The following is a 24,602-nucleotide window of genomic DNA, read 5'->3' on the forward strand; positions in this document are numbered from 1 at the left end:
TGCATGGAAGAATGAAAAATGGTAATACAAAGTGATATTCTCTGTAATAAGTAGGCAAATTAATATATTAAGTTCTGTGGTTTAGACATCTCTTACATTAAGTATTAAATTTTAAAGGTATTGAAGCACAGCACTCTAGTCATGTAACGTGCAGAAAAACAGCAAAAAAACCCCAACACCCCAGCATTAAAAATTCCAGCCTTGATTTTCTTTGACTCACATGAAACCATTACTCTGAATACATTTTCCTTATTAAAATGTTCTTTTGTTTTTCTCAGACTTCTGTTTTACAATGATTCTAACAGTGCAATTTTTAGCGAGGGTGGCACTTGATAAATGGCAGCCTGTGAAAAACAGGCTATACATGTATCTTCATACTGGAAATAAAAATGTTAATTTTTCTCTCATCTTTAGTAGCAATTCTGGCACATTTCTGGGAGGCCTTCTAGTATCAGATGCAGCTCTTATGGTAACATGATACTTTTTCCTGTCTCAGTACTCTAAGTACTGTGGAAGCAATGACAGAGTTGTAAAAAAACCAGCCCCCCACCCCCCGTAAATAAGAGTGGGAAAAATGAAGTTCAGCATATCATCATGAAATCTGCATTTAAAAACTTTTATTTTCAGCTGTGATTAACCTGCTTTCAATATTTATTTGTTTGAGAGACTGTACTTTTTTTAGTATAATACAGAACTGTTAAATTCCATTGTATAAAGAAAGGTGGCAAGATTTTGTTGATGGCTTTTGCCCTTTTTCTTTGTTCGGAGTAGAGTGAAGCATACCTTTTATCCCATGTCATGTAATATATATATATGGAAGAACAAAAACTACACAAATATAAATTTGTGGTTTATAATATTTAAGTTTGTGCTTGTGCATGTTTTTTTGTGTTGAAACATTTACGGTTAAAATAGGAGCAGCTGGAAGATACTCCTGTCGTTTCAATATTCTTGGTGATAATTTTCCATTTCAGTGACTCGTTGATGATAGCTGGTTTTTTTCAGGGGAAGAAACAGGAAACAAAATATCAGGCTGTCTCTGAATGTTACGTTGCAACATGTACATAAGCTTGAAAGATATTTTCGCACCTGCTTAATAACATATTTTTGGGACTTACAGTTCACTGCAGCCTTCTGTCATTGCACCTGATTAAAATCTGTGAAGAATTACCCGCTGGCATGAGAACCTGGTGATACATAGGAAAACAGCTTTCTATCTGAAGATTCCTCAATTTTTCTTGGTTAGCAGTTGCTGCAAAATACAGTGTGCTAGTTGAATCTCACAGCTTTTTCATGACTGTTCAGCTCCACAGTAAGATTACGAAGGACTCAAGATAAATGATTAAAAATTGGAAGTGCCCTGCAAGCTAGGGTAAAGAGAGATTCTTTTAGGAACCCATACATTTTTATTGTTTCAAAAGTCAAGCTTAGCACAGAATGCATCGGGATCTACTTACTGTTCTGTTAATGCCTGCACAGTGTCTTTGACAAATCCTGCATAAGAAATCTTAGCATACTGCAGTAAAAGATTTGGTTATTAATCTGACACACACTGGTATTGCACTGAATATTTCAGTCTTTTTATACTAATATTATTTTTCATTCTATGAAAGAGAATGCAAATGGAATGACAAGACAGTTGCCACAAAATTTATAGTAAGTTTTTCTCCAGAGGAAGTTTTCTTTGGTATTGTCGAGTATTGATTGAGTAGTAGCAAGCTGCAGCACTTGGTAAGGTACAGAGGAATATCCCGTGCTCACTACAACCCGTGGATATGTGGCTGCTTAATGATCTGGACCTAAATTCTGCAGCAGAAATCTGAATTTTGGTGGACACTGCGTGTCGGTTGTAGTGTACAATACAAAATTCAGTGTTTCACGTGTTCTGTTTGAGGAGAAAAGAATGCAGTCAGGGTATGAACTGTTCAGATGTTTTGATATTCAGTGTACTGATGCTTGTTTTGAGCTGCGTCTATATTTCAGGATGCGACAAACCTGCCCCCCCCCCCCCCCCCCATCCCCCACTCAACAGCGTTTTAGGAATTACCGAGAAGTAACCTATTAGTTTCACAAACAGCAAGCACAGGGGCCAGCTAGAACACTTGTTTCCTGGCAAAGTATTTCGGGTTTATTGTAGCACCTTGCCTAGATGCACCTACTACATTTAGGAAAGACTTCTGTCACTTTACACCCTAATACACATTCTTTCTTAAATTATATGAGGTAAATGACACATACTTAGTTTAGGGAGTGCTTCTGGGGGGCAGCTGTTGCCAAGTAAGCCCTGTGACCATTGTGTGTCTTGTGATGTGTCAAATGAGATGAAGATTTGTTAGTTAATGGCACTATACTTTTTCTAGAATGTCAGGGCACTTTTATGGATGACATAACAATGGTTTGAAACCTAATTTTTAAACCCAAATAATATTTTTCTAGCTTTTTTTTAATCATAAAAGTGAGGCAAAAGTAGAGCTGGCAAGTTAAACAAAATGCACAATTACTGTTGTCTGGAACCTCTTTCTCATGAAGCAGGATTAATGAAAAAAAGGACTCTAATGGTGTGGATTGTCATAATATGACTTGATTAAAGTTGTAGAATAAATATATGGGTTAACTACTTTGATTCTAAATTTGGGTGAAGTGAACAAGAACTGTCAATGCGATCTGTGCTTCCTTGCTTGAGGAATGTTGGCCTCATAACGCTTTTCTTGTGAAGCTGAGTACCATTACTAGGGCTGAAAACGTCTGGCAACAAAAAACCGACCCTCTCAACCTCTCCAGGATTAGCTGAGGCTTAACATCCTTGGCTGTCACAGTGCTGCTCTCTTGACTGGCAGCTGGTAGTATGGGTAGAACACCCTTCTGCAAAATAGAAATTATTTTGTTTTTGTCACACAATATGTTTACAAAATAGGTATGACGATTTCATCTTAAATGCAATCAAGATCAGGCTGCTTCTCATCTTTGATTTGGTATTTTGATTTTCTTGGGGTGTTAGTACACTAAAGCTTAACGGGAAAAGACCCTTGATTTTTCTTTTTCTTTGCATTCTTTTTCTTTCTTGAATGCTGGGGTGGGGTGGGGTGGGGTACGTGTGTGTGGATTTGAAGATGCCCTTGCAAAAACCTTCAACTGTCTGTTTCCCTGACACCTCCTGGGTAGGTAGAAAGGGCTACGGAGCCTCCCTGCCTTTCTTCCCACTGCTCAGTGGCCAAGTATTTGCATCGTTAGAACTGAGGTAGAGGAGACGTCAGAGAGGCTTTTTTTAAACTGAAAACCTGTGTGTCTGAATTTTTTTCTCTGTGAAGACTGTTACGTATTAGTCCCCACTGCTCTGTGGCAGCTGTTCAGCCAGAATGCTCAGTTTCTTGAAGTACTCGTCATGAGGTACTGTACTGAATCCCACTTGGCACAGGGTGGGTGCAGAAGCAGATCAGCCAGTGCAAGGGGGGGAATTCCTGCCCTTGGGTGAGCTGTGGCTCTCCTAGGACACTTGCCGTGGCCTGCAGCCCCTTGCCAGTTCTGGGGACACCGTTGCTCGCTCTAGCAGAAAGGCTGAAAGCTCTGATGAATGTCGAGCTGGCAGCATCCCTCAAGGAAGTACTTGTGCTCACTGAACGGAGGGGAGGGAGGAAGGTAAATCATACATCTTGCTAAGGAGGCTCATGCTGAGGCTTTTTCAAGGGTTATTCTGGAGACCTGAGAGCAGGAAGGGATGTGAGAGGAGGGCAGAGAGGTACTGGCCATGCCTGGCTGTAGTGTAACTGTGTCAGGGCTGGAAGGTGTGATGCAAGGAAAGGATCGTAGGATGGGGCGCGGAAGGCTGAAAGCGGGAGATATGATCAATGGAATGGGAGAAAGACTATAAGGAGAAGAAGAAAAGGAGTGTAAAGCGTTGTGTGGGATAGGAAGGATAGATCGTCATGGGACTGGTGGGGTTAGAAAAGTGAGGGAATAACAGAGGATACAACTGTGAGAAGGTCAATTTCCTGAGAGATGTCTGGAAATCCAGAGGCAAATGCCATGGTTTTGGTTTTGGTTTTTTTTTCTCAGAGATGGATAGATAAAACAATAAAATTCCAAGCGATAAAAAATCAAAATATCAACCTATAAAAAATGTTTCATATTCAGAGACAAGTGGTGGTCTGTACGTGGTGTTCTGCTGTATGTAGCTCTGACTTGGATCACTGGGAGTAGTCAAAATCACAAGTCACTGCTCTCTGAATATCTCAGTCCCCGTTTGTCCTGCTGCTCCTTTTTATCTTCTTTACTTGTTAAAGAACAGAGCAGTAAGTTTCCAATTTTATGATTTTGCAGAATAGATTACTATTCAAACCTGATGACATTTCTGCTAGACAGAGGAAAGATATGTCAGCTGTGAGCCACAGGCAGCCTATCGAACCAAATACCTGACATGTTCATTGCTGCCTGTTCCCAGGGCCCTGCAGGTGAAGCCACCAAGCAGTCTTCCAGCTGGTTTACGTTATTGTGTGTTTTTTGTGTTTTTTCTAGCACTGTGCTTATGGAGGTTGCTTTTTTTTTTTATTATTATTTTTTAATAAAAACTTGGATCTGCAAGTTTTCAGTGCCTTCTTGGGAGACTGTGTGGCTGGACCACTGGATAGTTCTCCTAATACAGCCTGTAGCTGCTGCTTAAACTCACTCTTGCTGGAAAAAAAATCAAAACCAACCCAACAAACAAAATATTTCATGCTATATGTGAGGTTTTGTTTCTTTCCTCTTACAGTGTGTATTTAATACTGCACTTAGAATATAATTTATTTTGAAACTGAATTTGAATAGTCTTGGCTGGGAGAATTGAGAGTAAACAAATGCAACCAAAAAGTTGTGGAAAAGGGGCTTAAGCACAGGGAAATAACTTGACTAATAAATTATAAAAGTTTGGTGGGAGATCTGGGAACAAAATCTATCTGCCACTTGCTCAATTTAGTATTCTTCCCCTCAGCTGTGCCACCCCTACAGAATGCAATTATTTCCTGATATCTAGGCTCTGTAGTTGTTTAGATACAAAGTTTGCAGTTCAGTATTTTAAAACTGCTACAGTCTATTTTGTACATCAGTGTTTTGAGAAATGGGTACGTTGGCGTGTATTAAGAAGAGATAAATGTAGAATGGCAGCACCGTTTGGAGACAGGGGAGTGGATTGGATATTGGTCTCTTTTTTGAAGAGAACACCAATCTCTTTAATGGGGGGCTAAGAATCTTCTTTATGTTAACTTATTTAAAGAAGGTGTCTAGGAACTGGCTTTTTAGTGTTACGATTGCTTGGGGTTTCATAATATGACACAACTCCAGCTGTATGATGGCCCTTTTGTGGAATTTTAAGCTGTCTAGAAATTGGATGTTGGTAATAGCCCTTTTGGAGTTGTTCTTGGGAAGGTACCGCATTCATTTTAATAATTTCATTAATGGTCTGCAGGAAAGAATAGATCATAAATCAGAGATGCTTAGAAGAGAAGTTGTGAACAGCAGTTTGAGAGATTTTTTTCAAACTGGAATTAGTCCAGGAAAGAATTCGGGAAGGTGGTAGACTTCTTGTGGTGACAAGAAAGCATTGCTTCGAAAGTCTGTGAAGTGAAAGGGTTAATCTCATAAGTTAGAGCAGCTTCAGAATGAAAGCTGGGAGAAATATTGACAGAGTATGACATGGCTGAAACAGAGATTAGAATGAATCTTTAACCTTGCTCCAAAAATAAAACAAACACAGTGGTAGGGTGAGTCTTTCGGAATTAGAGAGGAAAGGTTGCACGATCGATCAGGCAGCTGCAAAATAGCAGTCTGGCAGAGTGCTGGGGTGGAATGTTTCAAGAAATACTGCTGAAGAAATTAAGGGAAGAGAAAGTGGTCTAGAATTGAATGTAGAAATTCAAGCAGAGGGTCGTATTACTGACTTAGCCTCGTTACTGTGCTCACAAGATACAAGACTGAGGGGTGGTGAACTTTTCTCATGTATTCTTGCATGAAAGGGGTGATGTTGGAGTTGGGGTGAGAGAGCCCTGTTCACGAGAGATGTGTCTTTTTAGAGCCTTCTTGCTGTGGAACCTGTTAGTAGGGTAGGAGGAGTACACCAAAAGGAACGTGTTCAGTTGAAGTCTAAGTATTATGTGACCTTGAACAAATTATTTGTTTCATCATGTGCCTCTGTTCTCCAGCTGAGATTAAAGAAGTCCTTCTCAGAAAAGAGTTGTAAAAGTAAAACCCTTCAGTGTTTATTTTCAGATACAGCATTTTAAGATACTGGTGAGAGTCTGGTTTGTTAGCTTGGACTGAGCACCGTGGGGGTTATAAAATACCTGGCATTTGTTTAGAGGCAGCTTGTTAACTGCCTGACACGGATTACAGGTATAATCTTGTATTTGCCTGCAGAATCTTGTGGACACCTTTTCTAGCATGCTGTCACCTCTGTCTTTACTGGTACTGTTATTCACACCAGCAAGAACAAATATAGCATAGGTACGTCCCATGCTGTAATCACACCTTTGATTGCAGAAGAGACATAGCCTGGAACTAGTGAGTGAGGATGTAATGCAACAGAATTCTTATCAAATTCCTAAAATAGTGGAATTACATCAGAGATAAATTTGACATATCCAGGCTGTTAAAAAAAGCCGAAATCAGCCACCAGCTGTTTTGTGTTTGATTTGATATTCATACCGTATTGCAGATGTTTTCCACCACTCCTCCATCAGCTGTGTCAGATGCAGAGTTAGCCATTACTATGGTACCGACAGATTAATTTGTTATTAGGCACTGACAGCTGAACTTGGCTTTTTTTTTTTTTTTTTTTAGGATTGTAGGACCACAGAAGCTAATCGGTGAGAAATAATAAAATGAGTCATCTCAATTGGAAATATGTTCATTTGCAGACATATTTTTAGTAGAGCTCAATCAACAGCATACTAGCACATGCGTACACGAGGCCATTGCGCGCTGAAACCAAATTTGAGACAGTTTCATGCTGACTGGGTGGAATAAAGAGCCAGAAGAGGAAGCTTTGAGATTGCACATAGAAAGTACATCTGTTTTCAGTGTTGTGTGCATGTTGTTATCACTAATAAGTAGTTTATTTGAGGAGGTGGTTAGCATGTGCAGTTGAAGGGTAGAGACACCTACGATATCACTGCAGTACCCAGAAGATCAAACTCAGTCGTGTGTTTGTTTCTCCACGAAGCACTTTGCAGAGCACAGAAGGGTCTCTTCTTACCTGGGTGTGCTGGAGCCACTCACTCAGAACTGTTTGTTGTCTTCTGATCACATGCTTCGTTTTGCCCTGGTGGAGCCCATAGGTTGGGATGTGCAGTGCCTGAGACACACTGCTCAGTGCTGATGCACGAGTCCTAGATAAGCTCCGTGCTGCCATACACCATCACTCCATTTGAGTGCTGCATATCAAGTTTTTTGCTTTGTACGTAGTGATTGCTTTCTGGTAGGCTCTTTGTATCATTGTCTAGTGAAGACTTTTTCTGACAGGTGCTGAATATGAATATACGTGACGAGATGGGTGGTTTTGGGTGCTTTTTTTTTATTTTTTTTTTAAATTAACACATAACTTTAGTGCTGCAGATCACCATGACTTTGCTGTAATTTTGCAAAATTATTCTGATGACTAAGTCAGAGCTTTTTGGGGAAGGAGGAGGAAATAACATGGTTATTGTACTAGCAGCCTGTTTCATACTACTGTACTGGGAGCTCCCAGCTAGTCTGGTCCTCTAGAATTCCATCTGTTCTCCATGGGGTTTCCTCTCTCAAAGGATAATTCCATTGGAATAATGTTAAATTCCAGTGAAATTACTCCTCCTGCAGGATAAAACTAAAACATGTACAGTAAAATGTGTCCAGACTATCTGGAACTGTGTTACCAGAAAAGTAACTTCTTCTTTATCTTCCTTCTCATTGTAAGGCAAGTTCAGCTATACATAAATCCTTCTGACAGAGGTTTTCTTGAGCACCTTTTATAGTTTTATAATGATGAAACTTCTAAACTGTTCTGTGAAAATGCTTTGCTATACTCAGAAAACTTAGTCCCTGTTTAATACTAATTTTCTTAATGCAGTGAGGAACAGTATTAGTTGTCCTCTATTCCATGTTTTACTGACAACAATATATATGTGACATTGTTGCTGCGTTTCCCCACAGTCTAAGCAAATTGCATCCCAACAGTTTTGCTGCATCTTTCTTGTTTGTTTCTTTTGGCTTTGTCCGCCCCCCACTCCACTTATCAATAGTCTTGTTCTCTGTCCTTTCTCTGTTTGAAACAAAGGGTCAAAATGGCCATTTCAGTTGAGCTGAAGCCTTACCAGTGTTGACTGTGAAGTCAAAGGATCACTACTCTTCTAGTCACATGCACTTCTTTCCTGGTTAGCCCAGCTTTTTGGCTTCTATACAGCTGCCTGGTGTTGACTTGCTGTTGATCAGCATTTGATTCCCTGTAACCAGCAGATCCTACTCTATAGCACTGTTGTCTCTTCATTGCTTTTTACACTGCATCCCTACCTAAGGGATGTGCAGTGTGCTAAGGTTGTTTTCAGTTCCTTATAGGTTGTTCCCCCTTAAGAGAGTTTGAGCATTAATTTCCACCAGCCAAGGACACGACTATTACAATTTTATGGCTAACTCTTATGACAGTCATCTACTACCAAGAGTACAGTTGAGTTGTGGTTCAAGCTCAGGTACAGGAATTGGAAGTTTGGGTCCTCTTCTTACCTCTGTCACAGGCTTCCTTTGTGTTCAGATGTCAGAAGCTCTAGAGTCATCTCCCTAATAAGGTGGTATTTCAAAACAGAATTTGGTACTTGTCTGAAGACGTTAGTTGATCAGTCAAAAATAGAATTCGTGGTTTAAATAAGTCATGCTATGCTCTAAGCATTGGTTCAATTGATATATCCCATAGGATTGTTGAAAAGTTATTTAATTGTTGTTGATCATAGCTCTTGCATATTATGTACATGATGTTTAATTGATCCTATGCATCAAAGCTTCTGTTTGTCCATAGGATTTGGAGGCGGAAAACCACCATCTTAATATCTTGCTTGACTTCTGCATTGTTGTTTTTACCTTCTTGCAAAGCACAGAAAGAAAGAGGCTCCGGGGCAACTGGTAGTAGAGCTTCCGTCAACACTGGAAGTTGTCTTATGTGCCACTTGGTGTGTGTTATTCACATGTTAGCATAAAAAAAGTTATATTTGATATCCTTTTTTTGGGGGGTGGGGGGTGGGGCACAGGTTCACTAGGGTCATATTAGGGGATTGGTTTCGGTAATATCCTGTTACCATATGGTTGCTAGTAATTGTGCAAGTCTTGTACTTGATGGCTGATAGGGCTTACAAACTTTTATTCTACTCCTTAATCTAGTGCTTATCCAAACAAGGCAAAGAGAAGCTGAAGTGAAGTTTGTAAGTCGTGAAGTATTCTACAGTTTCCTTAGGCCAAAAGCAGTTTGTACAGGCTAAATTTCTATCTGTAGATCTGCTTTTAAAGTGTATGTGGCACCTGTACTCATTGCACAGTTCAATTGCACAGCTGAACAGTAAATGGGATGCGGTGAAGCAGAACTGTGCATATGTGGAGTTTGAGGAAGCTATTAAAGATTGAACTATTAAAGTCTGTTCTGAGATGCTGATTTATAGCATATGGAAGTCCATGGAAACATTCCACTAACTGCAGTGTTTGCCCTATAAAACAGCAGTAGAATTGAGTTAGAATGTACAAGTATAACTTACCAGTTTTAACCTTTGAATGCTTAATTTTGCAAATGTGACATTCTCTGTTCCATATGCAGTTTCAGGACTAATATACTGTCATGGAATGGTAGAAACACAGAGTCAGCATTACAACTTTAATTATGTATAATGGGTCAGATTATGAAAAGCACAGCAAATTATTTGATTTAGTAACGTTCATGTTTTATTTGCTTCATTCTCTGCAAAGGAGTAAAATATCAATTCTAAAATCAAGGAAAATACCTGAAAAATGTTGCCTATTTTTGTCCTGAAATGGAAGCAAAATGCAGGTGTCAAGGTCATGATGTAATGAGTTGAAGAATCTTGGGCTGGAGCACATAGTGTTTCTAAATAAATGGATTACTTGTAGTATATTGCTACTTTATCAACTTTTCTTGCACAGTTTCATAGCAATACTATAATCTCCAATATTGTGTTTTTCTTGCATGGTTAAAATAGAAGACTTGGAGGGAGTAATGGCATAGTGTGTGAAATGGGGAAAGACATAGGGTAGGAAATTACATTTTGCATTCTGAAGAATGCAAATAAAGAAACTATTCGGTTTTGTTCCATCTTTTGATTCCCTACTAAACCAGTACCAGATATGAATTCAGAAGTTTTAAAAAATGTGTTGTTATTAAAAGTTTGAGGTACTACAGTGTGCAGAATAACAAAACCAGCCCACGAAGAATATTAAAAAAAATCCAAAGAAACCACCCACTAGCAGATTTCCAGACAAATGCCACAAGGCAAATATTCTACCCTCAAAATCACAGCTATGTCTGTATTGAAGAGGTGCTAACAGCTATAGTGCTGTGGAGGATGCCTACCTGTGGCAATTCAGCCAGCCAGTTTTAGTCCTTTAATAGAATTAACATATTGAGAAGGTTAAGGATTAGTCAAAACTGATTTCACACAGGAGGTATCAGTTTTCAGGGTTTAATAAGATGGAGTAACACTGTTACAAAGAAATATATACGTGTGTGTATATATACTCACACACATATATATGTTGTTTTCAGTTATAACTTGAAATTGGTGATCTTGGGAAAACATACATAGTCAGAACATTCATGTTGGATCATAACATGCCCACATCTTTACATGAGAAAATAACCTTTTTCTTGCCTGGGTAGTATATATTTCATGTAATCTTAGGAGATTTGAGTGGATTTCACAGAAAAGTCAAATAATCTCTGTAGATGAAAGTAAGTGCTATTAAGGGGCTTTGAAAACTCAGTTTTAATATTGTACCTTGACAGCAAACCCATGCTCTTCTGTCATTAATCTGGTCTTCTGGAATGCAGGTCTGAGCATGTAGTTTGCCAGTTTATGGCTATTGCTGGCAGTATTTTGGTTTTAGGAGTAATTCTTACTGTAGAAGATGCTGTGGTGCCTCTAAAGGTTGGTGGTTGGGTTTTTTTGTTTTTTTAGTTCCTGGGTCTTCTGCTAAATCATTTAGTTATTTGTTCAGTTTCTGTGAGTATAAAGATTTCATGAAAATAATTAAGTAGCCCATAAGGAATAGATATTATTAAGAATCTGCTGTGTGTTGCTCTTCGTTCAATAACTGTCCTTGCTTTTCAAAATTGGATGTTTAAAAAATAAATAGGGCTTTATGGCATAGATAACATCTATCTGTTTTTTCAGAATGCTTCTTGAAGAATCAGAATGATAAATGCAGTGGTGTGCTTATCAAAAGCTTATGCTGTTTGAGTCAGTGCAGGTATCTGACATAATATAAAGCAGAATATCTTTTGGCTGGAAGATACAGTATCTTTAAAATTATGAACTGGTGTACTGGCTGACACACAAGAATTTATCAGGATTAATGGATTACTGCAAGATGGTATTTGGTCATAATCTTAAAGCACTGTATAAGGCTGGTTACATTAGCCTTAGCTGCACATTGCCTTCAGCGAGTTCATTTGCACACTTGGGAGGGGGAATAGCTTTCTGGCTCAGGTGGTCCGTGTAACAATCTGAGTGCCATTTCTGCTATCCCATAGGCATACTCTTGTTACTGTAGCTAGGCAGTATTCTCTTTGCTCCTTACCTGCCCGTTTGTAGGATGGAGATAACCACACTTCCAAATTCCCAAGTGTTGTGAACCAGATCAGAACGTCACCTGAAGGATGAATGGGAATGGATGGAAGAGTCATCCGTTAAAGCCCCTAAACTAAATGGACAGCTTTTCAAGTTGGATTCACTCTTACTCGCAGGAAATGCAGATATCTCTGAGACTGTGCTCCATTGTTATGGGGACTTCCATTGCCTTGTGCATTTAATAATAAGCTGCAGCACAACCATGTGCGCAGAATTTGTGTGGTTATAGACACCCAACTTCCCTTGCTCTCTTGATACCTTTTTCTATATCCAACAACTGGAAAAGTAGAAGACAAAACAGCGTCTTTGGGCTTACTAGTGAAGTCTGCAATGGTGATAGTGAGTTGGGGTGGAAATATTAAAATATTACAGTTTCCATGGAGGAAACTGGCAGATGGGTATCAGTGATGATTATTCAGCAAAACAAAAATAATAAATATCTGGCAGTGCTATTTTCTGCAGGGATTTTAAGTCTGTGCTATTGCCCTCTCTTCCAAACTCTGCTGGAGTTTTTTCAAGACTACACTACATTCTGTATAATCTACGTGTATTGTGGTTGGTTTGAATATGAAGTTTAAATCAAATACTTTCGTTGGTTACAGCAGAATATAGATACGGGGTTTTAACGCGATCAAGTATATGCTGAACTTGTTTCATTGAACATGACAGGCACACTACTGTCTATTAATACATGCATTACCTTGATCAGTTAAAAGACTCGTAACTGTTTTGTAGAGGATGAGGGTTTTCTTCGTTTGGCTATACAACTTACTTGTTTGTGCCTTGCCAATATTATTCCTACATGTTTTAAAACGCACTTTGTCCAAGAGTTTAGATTCCAAGTGAATCAAAAGCTGCTATAAGTGATTACATTTTAACATTAAACATCTGTGCTTGAAGTTGGCTTCTTGGAATCTCTTTAATTTTGGTCTCTATTTAGTTTACGGTAATATTAAGTAACTCATCATTTGGCAGAGATGTTTAAAAGTCACTAATTTTCTTATCAGCACCCTTGTGTTGCCTCTACCCCTGAGTCTTCAGTCTCACGTGAGGAGAGTTAGGAGAGTTGCATGGGAGTGTATCTGGATACGTAATGATGTATTTGCTTACCTTTTGAAGGCTACAGTTCTAGTCCTTTGAAATGTAAATTACTTTCATCAGTTCTAATCTGACAGTGACTGACAGAAAAAAATACGATGATCGAAAGCCTCATCTGCATAACATATGGATGTGAAAATGCTCAGAAGGTAATAGGAGGAAATGAACCAGTTTGAGACATATCATAATTCAAGGTTTAAGAATATCTGAGAAGTATTTTTCTTTAATAGACATTTAATATGATGCACACTGTAGCTTTCCTCATACAAGAGTAAAGTGACCTTCAGTGAAGGTCTCCTGGAGATGTGACTTCAAATAAGGAAATTATGTGGTTTTAGCCCTCCTGGTTCTGGAACTGGGTAGCATTTACTGATCTGAAAACAGGTTTACAAAGACGTGCTGAGATGCTTACCCACTTACCAGTCTGCTCTAAAGACATGGAGTGGAATTGTGTATCTTGATCTAATTCTGCAACACAATCGAATACATATCGATAGGAATCTTCTGAACACGTAGTCAGAAAATGTTGGAAGACTGAACCCGGGGTATAGTTTATATTGGATTAGTCTCTAATGATGTGCACAGAAATGCAAAATAACTTAGACTTGGGTGTGTGTAACATCATCATCTGTAATCACCTGGCACTTGATCTTACAATGGCATTGCATCTTCTTAACCTTCCTTGGCAACTTCATCAACCCCACCTTAACTAGAAGTTCCACAAGACTATGACTCTGTGGTCTGAATGAAGAGGACATTTCTTGTAACAGTCTGCACACAAACCAAAGGAAATGCAGCAAAACAGAGTTGCGATTTGCTTTGTTGTTTTAATGAGCATGTCCTGCCAACCCAGGAACTGACTTTTGAAAAGGCATGGGAGGGTGACTTATGTTCGTTAATTAGTAAGCATTTTTTAAGAAATCTGTCTTTATGTATGAGCTATATATTTAACAAAATAAGCCATGTACGCTGTACAGCAAAAAAAGAGACCGTGTTTGCAAAATGAATTGAAAAAGCTTTTGTGTCAGGAAATTTAGCAGTTGCTATATTCCTGTTTTTAATTCTCCAACAGTCAGCATTTACATTATACATGTGTGCTTGGTGATTGTGCATAATTGGTTTGCAGTGAAGGATATGATGCATTAGATCATTAACTAAAATTAAGTATGTCAGGGACTTGCCCCAAACCAGCTTGTATTTTTGCTGCTGTCAGCATAGAATCATTTTTGTAGGTGGGCTATGTAGAACGCTTTTCAGACTTTCTCTGAAAAACGGGGCAGTAGAAAATGAAATTGGTGGTTCCTTTCAGAAGAGAGTAGCCTTACTATGTGTCCTGTCTCTGGCTGTAGTGGTACAGTATGAGCATCTTCTCTGGTGACTTTTTGGAGACAGCTCTAGCACAATGTGTGATGGTGACAGGGTTACCGGAGTTTCCATTCTGCTGGTGTGGTTATTTAGGAAGAGAAGGAGGAAGGAGAATGTCTTTACACAGCTGCAATCTAACCTTTAACCTGAAAAAAAAAATGTTTTATTTTAATTAAGTGTAATTAAGGTTAGGAAATACTAATTTAGAGCTTTGAAAAACAAAACCAAACAAACACCGCACCCCCACCCACCCCCGATTTCCAATTCCTGTGGATTTTAATAGATGCTACTTCTACAAAGAGTGCACAGCAAAGGTCTTAGGTCTGTATATGTGGTCTTCTAGATCCTTGATTTTGGCCTGTAGGGATTGTTCTTTGTTAATTACAATTGTCCCTTGTCAGCTGCACATATAACATGTATGCATATTACATTTTCTGGATTTAATGTCTGACTGGAAGCAGTTACTACTTTTTGCCTCTACAGTTGGCTGTGGCTCATGAGTGATACGCAGCTTGGGCACTGTTGCTGCTATACAAGGAAAATGGGTTTGCCTGCACTTTTAGGGCTAGGGTTTGCTACGTGGGGACCATTAAAAAAAAAAAAAAGGACATAAGTTAATTTTTAAAGCATCTGATTAAACTCTGTTTAATCTCCTGTTCTTTTCAGAATTAAATACACCTTAATTTAATTTAGTTTAATTACAAGAGTGAAGTAAACTAAACCAAATAAAAGGCCAGCTTAATTTAGGATAGGTGTTTACAAGTGGCTTCAAATTACTCAGTTCAATTTAAATTCAGGCATTCATTTAATTTGATGGACTTTTCTGAATGTCCCTATGTAAAAAGCTGCCTGTACGAACAACTTTTTTTTGTAAACGTGCCTGCCTTAACGTGTGCATACTTAACATAGTCTCATGCTGTTCTGCTTCCAGTTGCATGCTGCAGCCTGTAGTTTTATTGTTGTATGACATTTTATTTACAGCGTTAAATATGACCACTTTATAATCATTCGTGTGATATTTGTTATTGGAAACTAGTTTTGCTTCATAATTGAATGGCCTGAATGCACAGGGTGATACTACTTTTGCTATTCTTAAACAGAAAACCCTTGCTAGAAAATAGACACAACAAAGTTTTTTCTTTTTAACTTGAACCATATTTCTGCAAAGGGGTTTTCCAGCTCATGGTTATGTTACTTTGAAGAAGTGGGAATTAAATAAGGGCTTGCTTCTGTTCTTTCAGGTTTGTTGACAAGATCTCCTTCAACTACATTACTACAAGGATTTAGTGCCTTAACATTTTTATTTCATACATACTGACTTGTGTTTCAAGAATAGGCAAACAGGAAAAGCACGTGTGCAGTTATAATTGTTTTGATTGATTTGCTCACATTCACAACTCTGAGAATAAAAGTTATGCTGAGATTTGATTCAGCTTGTGTTCAGGGATAACTGTTCCTGCATTTAGCAATGGTTTTGTAAATGCTTCCCCAGATCTTGTTGGTTCAGAAGCATAACAGCTCTTCTGTTTTTGTTTTTTTGGTAGGATGACGAAGTGGTTCTGCAGTGCACTGCAACTGTTTACAAGGAGCAACAGAAATTGTGTCTTGCTGCAGAAGGATTTGGCAACAGGCTTTGCTTTTTGGAATCCACATCGAATTCTAAGGTACTGCTGAGTGTTTTAAGTGTCATGTGTGAAGCAAGCATATAGTTATAATATTGCTTGCTTTGATGCGCTATATACAGATCTGTCTAGGAGAATGGACAAATCAAGTCTGTCAAGAATATAAGGAATATTTAATCCCCCTTCAAAGTTTAATTGTTCCTTTGTCATGGCCCTTTGGGCTCTAATGCTATGCTTTCTTCTTTGGGCTCACTTTAAGACTAGTTAGCTGCAGAAGTCCATCTCAGTAACAGGGTTGTTATTTTGCTCGTCCAAGCCGAGTTGTAGTAAGCTGCAGTGCAATTTTTGTGTACTGCAATTCAAAGACACATTTGGTTACTCTGATTTTAACTGCAGGGGGAAAAGAGCAATTATTCTATTCATTATAAGTTTTTATTCTGTGACAAGTTGAGATGATTATTACTTTAAGTCCTTTTAATTCCCTATCTGAGCAGAGTAATAGTGCAAATATCAAAATTATCTCTTCTAATTAGTTATCTAAGCCTACTATAACTGTGCTATATACGCGGTAGATAAGTAGTTTAAAAAATTAACTTTGCTATTTGTTGCAAAGGAGGGGCTTTTTTTCACAATCACATATGCTCAAATAAATGTTTTGAAGATAAGAATGTGCCTTCTGAGGGCAGAACTGGTTTTGTGGCCAAAGTAATGGGTATACTTGGACATTTTATTTATATAAAGGGAAGAATGTTGCTGAACATATTTGTTTTTTCTTCAGCTAAAATATAAACATTTGAGAAAATAAAATAAAGGTGAAGCATCTGGAAAGACATCTAGAAAGATTTAGAACAAAAAATGTTTTTTATCTTGCCAACTTCCATAACATCACTTTGATTCTCTCTGATACATTGCAGAGTAATGCTTCATTTTCTGTCTCATCATTTGGAATGTTTTATTCATAATAATAAATTTTTCACTAGGATATTAATGATTCATTATAATAGCAGTGATCATGATGAATTCATTCGTGCTGGTCTGTTTTAAGTGAATCTTTTTAACAATAAAAATGTGCTGGCATGGAAGTGGTTGCAGTGCTAGTTGCCTGTGAGGCCAGAAAAATCTATTTAATGAATTTATTATCATTCAGTGAGTTTGGATATTAAATCTACAGTCTCTTTCTCACTGTATAAAACTCCTTAAAGACAAGAATGTTCAGGAATACAATATAAGTTTCGTATCAGTTTCCTATGCTTGCTTGTTGATTCTGCTTTTTTTCCCATGTTTTGTGAAACAATATTTATTATTCCCATTGTGCATGAACTTGGGGATAAAAGCGAACAAAAGAAAATCCATGCAGCTCATCCTTGTTTTAATTTTTAAGGCTTGACAGTTTCTAGGATGAGCTCATTTGAAGTCATTCGGAGATATAAATACTGAGGGAGCCATAAAATCACCAAATCCTTAAGGCAAAGTTGACTGTAAATGCGAGTAAATAAAAATGTTTTTCTTCGTAATGCCTACGTTGATACAATGTTACTATTTCATTATATAGGGAAAAATCTAGAAAATACTCCAAGAGGCATATGTTCATTTGAAAAAGGTTCCAGCAGAGTTCTTGAGCCAGTTAAAAATTTCCCTGCATGTCTTTTAGATTGTTTTCCAGTTGTACTGGGTTTGTGATGCACTTTAAAGCAACCAGTAGTGTGGCATCTGAATTACAGCCAGGTATCAAGGACAAGGTATGAACCAAGCACCAGTAATAGGCCAAACACAAGTAATAAACCTCAGCTATCGTTCTGGACTTGTGTTGTTGAGTCTGCCTCATACAATCCCCAGCTTTTCTGCAATACCCTTCAAGATGTGGCTCCTGGTGGTGTAGCTGATGTTTTATTAGCACAGATTATTTGCATGCACTTTCTTGCCCTAGGATCATTGAATAATTCACACTACAAAAGTAACAGTCAAATTGAAGATATATATTGACAATAATATGGCAACTACTGACTTAATGCTTATCCCATTAGAACAATAACACTGGCAGGCCCATTATGAAAATTGCTTAATGAATTTTATTTTCTTTGGTTCAAGTTTACAATGCAAATGTTTCTTTGGAGGGTCTTGTATATTCTTTCACTGTTGGAGGAGAACAGCAGATTTTGAAAATGTCATACTAATAAAAGATGGATGATGATAGTCAGGCTAAATTAGCAAACACTTTACCAAGCAGTATCAGTTCGTTCACATGTGTTCACATTTCAAAACTGTTTCCAAATTCCTCTTTCTTCACTTCTTTTGGAAGCAATCCATGTTTGTCATACCATGTACCGAGCAAAAATATCCTCCTTAGATAAGAAATATAGCTCTGCAAATGTATTGTTCTTCTGTGTGTCTTGTGTTTTAATTTCAAGTGAGGAATTCATTCATATTTGGAGCTAAATTACAGCTTGTTTTTAGGCTTGAGGTTGGTTTCTTTGTAGCAAATGCAGAAGCATCTTTTGTGATTAAATTTGATACGGGACGTTTTCTGAGAAGAAATGCATCTTTTGGAATTTTGGAAGTTTGGAGAATGCATGATTTTATGGAATCAAATTTCAATGTACAGTTATATTTCTAAGTTTGTGAATATTGTTGTGCATTGGTTTGGTCGTTCTTACATGAAGAGAGTTGAGCTGAGAGTTGGGGTTGTTTAGCTTAGAGAAAAGAAAGCTCCAGGGATTCTCCAGTGGCCTTCCAGTACTTAAAGAGGGCCTATGGGAAAGATAGGGAAGGGCTCTATCAGGGAGTATATGATAGGATGAGGGGTGACTATTTTAAACTGAAAGAGGGCAGATTTAGATTAGATGTAAGGGAGAAATTCTTCACTGTGAGGGTGGTGAGGCACTGGAAGAGGTTGCCCAGCAAAGCTGTGGATGCCCCATTCCTGGCAGTGTCCAAGGCCAGGCTGGACGGGGCTTTGAGCAACCTGGTCTAGCGGCAGGTGTCCCTGCCCATGGTGGGGGGTGGGAACCAGATGATCTTTAAGGTCCCTTCCAACCCAAACTGTTGTATGATACTATATATTTTAGCAAGTGCTGAGTAAAAGGGGAAAACAGTAACTCCAGGCTATGCAACTTCCAGTACAGCGTGGGAGGCTGGTGCCCTCCTTTGCTGCGGGCTGGGGCCCACCATGCTGCCCTCGGCCTTTCCTGCAGAGCTGCCTCCCAGGAGTCAGGCCCCAGGCTGGGCCCGGAGGTGCTGGGGCTGTTGCACAGTGTTTAATTGTGTAAATCCAAATGTATAAAAAGAGCACACGGTGTCCCTTAATGTATGGATGCAAGCAGATGCTTTTTGAGCAGTTACTGACATAATGAAATACTAGGGTTTTAAAAACCTAATTCACACCGATAAATCGGTGTTGTCTACTTGTTTAAAGTGGGTTGTTCTGGGAATTTGCCATGCAGTAAGATGGCTTTTTTTTGGGGTGTGTGTGTGTTTGATAGTTGCTGCAGTTCCTTTCTGTGCTTGTGTTTCCATCGCATCCTTCTAAAGAAGTCCAAAAAGTCTGTCAGGGCTTAAGGAAGGCTTCGTAGCTGCACCTCCAAGGCCATCTTAATTGCCTTTGTGTCGTGTTGCCAAAATGAATGTTTCTATTTAATGGGAAAGATGGCGCTTGATTTTATGTAATCTCAAGTTCATAGAACTCCATTTAGCAGATATTCACTAACATCATTGATTTTAATAATTTAAATGAAGAGTTGGTAATAAGTTTATGCATACGTACACATTACTTGACTGACTTTACATACATAATTTAGACATAAGGTAGAGGAAGTCTTTATAAGCGTAGCTCAGAGGATTTTTTTCAATGAATCATTTTTTCTCAATAAAATGCTTCTCTATAGAAGCAATGTAAATAAGAACATAGTGTATAGAGTGTTTCACTACATTTGTGTGTAGCTTTATGTAATAGATAATCTATATAATTATAAATATTATAATTATGTGTAGCATTCCATTTTTTTATTCCTTGTAAATCTTGAGCCTAAATGCAGATGTATAGGATATGTATCAAACCTGACTGTGATCCTTGCACTTAATCCCACAACCCAGCAGAATTATTTCTTGAGATGGAAATCAAATAATTTAAAATGAATGTGAAACGAACATTTGTACTGTCGTCTGTAACGCAAGTAGTTTTAAAAAAGGAAACAATGTGTGATAACTTGCAAGGCATCACAGACTAAATAGTGTAACCATAATATACCTGATCTAGGAAATTTTACTACTCTAATTGTTCAGATTGTATCTCCTGTTGAAGCAGATATTTGGAACTTGTAATACTTACAGGAATGGATTATTCTGAGTTTACAGAAACGTTTATTATAAAATCCAGTGTTGTCAGGGACATACACTGAGTTTTAGCTTAATGAGGCACTATTTAGTACCAAAAAAGAATTAAAAGTTCTTCCTATCTACAAAACATACCTTCATAAATGTGACTTTCTTTTTCAGTCACACCCACTTATTTAGTATTTTAAAGTTTGATAGTACTGTAGGGATACATCTAGCAATAATTCTACATCATTGAGGATAACTCTACATGCTTAATATTAGTGATTTAGAATTCACAGGGTTTTTTTTCTTTATAAGACTTAAAATATATTGTGTACTTGGGAATTCTTTTTGTCAAAATACATTTTAGAAATACTAAAGACTGTTATCAATACAGCACTTAAAAAAGAACCTTCAAAGGGAAGTACCAAATACCTAAATATGCGGGTAGAGTGCATGACACGCACCTGAAAATGTAGGAACAAAAGCTGAAAGATAAAATTGAAATAATTTTGTAGTTAAAAGGAACTGGAGTAATGGCACTGAACGAAAGAGTAGTCCATATGATATGTACACATACATAGTGTCTCTTATCAACTAACCAATGCAAGGCAAATGTCAAAGTGCCATCCAGTCAAGAAACTTAACCCAAAGCTGTACAGTTTTTGTAATTTGACAAATGAAACAGAAATTGTAATTTCCCCAGTCACAGAATCACAGAATCACCAAACAGTCAGTGTTGGAAGGGACCTCTAGAGGTCATCTAGTCCAACCCCCTGCTAAAGCAGGGTCTTCTAGAGCAGGTTGCACAGGATCTCATTCAGGCAGGTTTTGAGTGTCTCCAGAGAAGGAGACTCCACAGCCTCTCTGGGCAGCCTGTGCCAGTGCTCTGGCACCCTCAGGGTAAAGTTTTTCCTCATATTCAGAAGGAGTTTCTTGTGTTGCAGTTTGTGCCCATTGTTCCTGTCGCTGGGTGCTACTGAAAAGCGCTTGGCCTCATCCACATGCTTCTAGATGACCTCCAGGATGAGCTGTTCCATTACCTTTCCGGGGATGGAGGTGAGGCTGACCAGCCTGTAGTTTGCTGGGTCCTCCTTCCTGCCCTTTTTGAAGACTGGAGTGACATTGGCTGCCCTCCAGTCCTCAGACACCTCTCCTATTCCCCATGACCTTTCAAAGATGATGGAGAGTGGCTTCACAATAACATCTGCCAACTCCCTCAGCACTTGGGGGTAAATCTAATTGGCCCCCATGGATTTGTGGGTGTCACGTTTGCCTAAATGATCTCTAACTCATTCTCCTTGGCTGAGGGAAAGTCGTCTTTCTCTGTACTTCCTCTCTTGTCTCCAGGGACTGGGAAACCAGAGGGCCAGCCTTGGCAGTGAAAACTGAAGCGAAGATGACATTCAGTAACTGCCTTCTCTGTGTTGTTCCTCACTAGGGCACCCACCTTATTTAGCAGCATGCCCACATTTTCCCTAGTCATCCTTTTCCTACTGATTACTTGAAGAAGCTGTTCTTGCTGTCCTTAACATCCCTCACTAGAATTCCAAATGGACCTTAACCTTCCTTGTCTCATCCCTGCATTTTCTGACAATGTTCCTATAATCCTCCCAAGTGGCCTGTCCCTTTTTCCACATTCTGTACGCTGCCTTCTTCTGTTTGAGTTTTGCCAGAAGTTCCTGCTCATCCATGCAGGCCTTCTGCCCCCTTTGCTCAGTTTCTTACTCATAGGGATGCGTCGACCTTGAGCTTGGAGGAAGTGATGCTTGAATGTTAGCCAGCTGTCTTGGACCTCTCTACCTTCTAGAGTCCTAACCCATGGGATTCCTCCAAGTAGGTCCTTGAAGAGGCCAGAGTTAGCTCTTCTGAAGTCCAGGGCTGCAATCCTACTTATTGCCCTGCTTCCTCCACACAGGTTCCTGAGCTCCTTCACCTCACAGTCACTGCAGCCAAGGCTGCCCCCAACCTTCACATCCCCAGCCAGTCCTCCTTTGTGAAGACAAGGTCTAAAAGCACACCACGGCTTGTTGGCTCTTCCACCACCTGCCTCAAAGACTTATCATCAATGTTCTGCAGGAGCCTCCTGGACTGTGTGCACCCAGCTGTGCTGTCTTTCCAGCAGGTATCAGGGTGGTCGAAGTCCCCCATGAGAACCAGGGCTGTTATCGTGAGGCTGCCGCCACTTGTCTGTAGAAAGCCTCACTGACTTCCTTGTCCCGATCAGGTGGCCTGTAGCAAACACCCGCACCCGTGTCCCGTGTCCCCCATGTTGGCCTGCCCCTTAATCCTTACCCATAACCTCTTGGTTGTTCTGCATCTCCCCTGGGCAGAGCTCGGTACGTTCCAGTTGCTCTCCACGTAAAGGGCAGCCCCTCCACCTTGCCTTGCTGGCCTGGCGTTCCTAAAAAGTATGTAGCCACCCATGCCGGCATTCCAGGCATGTGAGCTATCCCACCATGTCTCTAACTGCAAAGAAATCATGGCCCTGCCTCTATAGTCAAATATGTAGTTTGTAGCTGTCTTCGTTATCTAAATGTCTGTTAAATGCAAACAAGCAAACCCTAAATGTTCGTAAAAGCACATATAATGGTGGTTGTTGGTGTTTTTTTTGTTGTTGTTTGTTTGGTTTGTTGGTTTGGGGTTTTTTTGTTTTTTTTTTTTTTTTTACTTTTTAATTGTAGTGGAACAGATGTAGGAATTCAACTTCTGGTATAAAATAAGTGAAGACGATCTGAAAAATCCTATTAAATTAGTTTTCCTTTGTAACTATATATCCCAGTAACTGTTTAAGACTCTTACTATTTATAAAGCTTAAAACATAAAAAGAAGCAGATACTATGCTGCAAAGTCTTGCCTGAGGTACAGCTGTGATACGAGCACCATGATGTAAGAAGGTCAAACATGCAGTGTGCAATCCTGTGACTGGTGTGGTGAGTTTTCTGCAGGCTTCTCAAAACCTGCCAGTTTGCTGTGATTTAGCTTCTGAGTCCTGCCCTTTTTAGTCCTGTTCCTATTCAAAAGGAAAGTTGCTATTATTGCAGGATAGCTTCATGTATTTCAATTTTTAATGTTCTTTTCAAAGCAATGCCCTCACAATTGCATCGTTGATGGATTTGGGTGGTGGGGTGGGTTTTTTCCCCCATTTAGTATAAAAAGCTTGGGACTCTTATTAAGTTTGGGACTAGGTGTTAAGACTGGAAACAGATTATTTGCCTTCACCAAATAGACTAACCTATACTAAAATACCAGAAGAAAGTCCTTGAACAGTGAACAAAGTGATACATAGAGCAAAGCCAGAGTATTTTGAGGTGAGAGTTCTTACTGTGCACTCGCGTGTGATGAAAGTTACAGCTGATAGCTGATCAGTGCAAGCACAGCCCTGGCGGCTTCGGGCCTGCTGCATTACCCTGAGTAACTGAACATCACAAGGTTACACAATGGCATATTCTGCTAAATCCTCTAGAGCTCAGCATTTTAAATATTTCCTGTGATGGGTTTATAGCGGAATGTACTTCATTAGTACATGCTCAGTAGTTACAAAGCAGTCGTTTGAATTTTAATTAGGCTGATAAGTAGTTTGTGCATCTGAAAACCTGAAAAAAACAGACTGATAAATCTGTGTGTTGCAAGCTAAGAATACATGAAAGTGCAAATGATTCTTTTAAGCCCTTTAGGCAAACGTTTGTCTTAATGTAGCAGTTTCAAATTAAGTATGTATCCCTGCTCAGCCCTTGAAGTCATGGTATTGCTACTTCCTACTCAGTATTTTTTAAGCACTGTTGAGCTAAATCTGGGTCAGCAGAGTCCTGTGTGTAATCCCAGCCCAATGGGCTCTCAGAGATTAGGATGAAGTGTGGCCTATTGTAAGTGAATCTATGTGTTTCTTTGAGGTAGGTAATATCAATTATATCAGAAACAAAACAAATCAAAAAAACACCAAAGAATTTTCCTGTTAATTTGTTTCTTAAGGCTTTTTGAAACTTTTATCTTTTGGCTGGTGATTTTGAAGATTCTAGGCTTTTTCTCCTGGTTACTTGCACGTGAAAAATGAGGAAGAATGTGCATGCTTTTTTAACAGCAGAGGGAATGCTGTAACTTGCTATCATAACAAGATTATTTTCAACATTAAATTGAGGGTGTTAGTTTATAAACAGTTGGAATTGGAAGGGGGGAATTGGGCAAGTGGAAATCGTTTGGAGGTTGAAAGTGTAAGTTTTGTGTCCTTGTGCTTGAAACCCAAATGCAAGTTGCTTTTTAACTTTCCTAATGCTGGCAGAGGCATTGCTATGTGCAAATGCAAGCATAACTTTTTCTGGTTTCACAAGCAAAAGAACAGTTGCTTTGTTATGCATTATAA

General features: G+C 39.0%; 1 protein-coding gene across 4 annotated transcripts in view; it reads left to right on the forward strand.

Moving 5' to 3' along the window:
- The window catches only part of RYR2 (ryanodine receptor 2), a 434,578-nt gene that overhangs the window by 98,414 nt on the left and 311,562 nt on the right, over positions 1-24,602 (forward strand). For all 4 annotated transcript variants that reach the window (XM_056344321.1, XM_056344323.1, XM_056344322.1 and 1 more), the window contains exon 2: positions 15,854-15,973. In XM_056344321.1, the coding sequence (XP_056200296.1) occupies positions 15,854-15,973 (120 nt within the window). The remainder of the gene's footprint in view (positions 1-15,853; positions 15,974-24,602) is intronic.

This window comes from Falco biarmicus, chromosome 6, assembly GCF_023638135.1.
Source record: "Falco biarmicus isolate bFalBia1 chromosome 6, bFalBia1.pri, whole genome shotgun sequence".
NCBI classification, from domain to species: domain Eukaryota; kingdom Metazoa; phylum Chordata; class Aves; order Falconiformes; family Falconidae; genus Falco; species Falco biarmicus.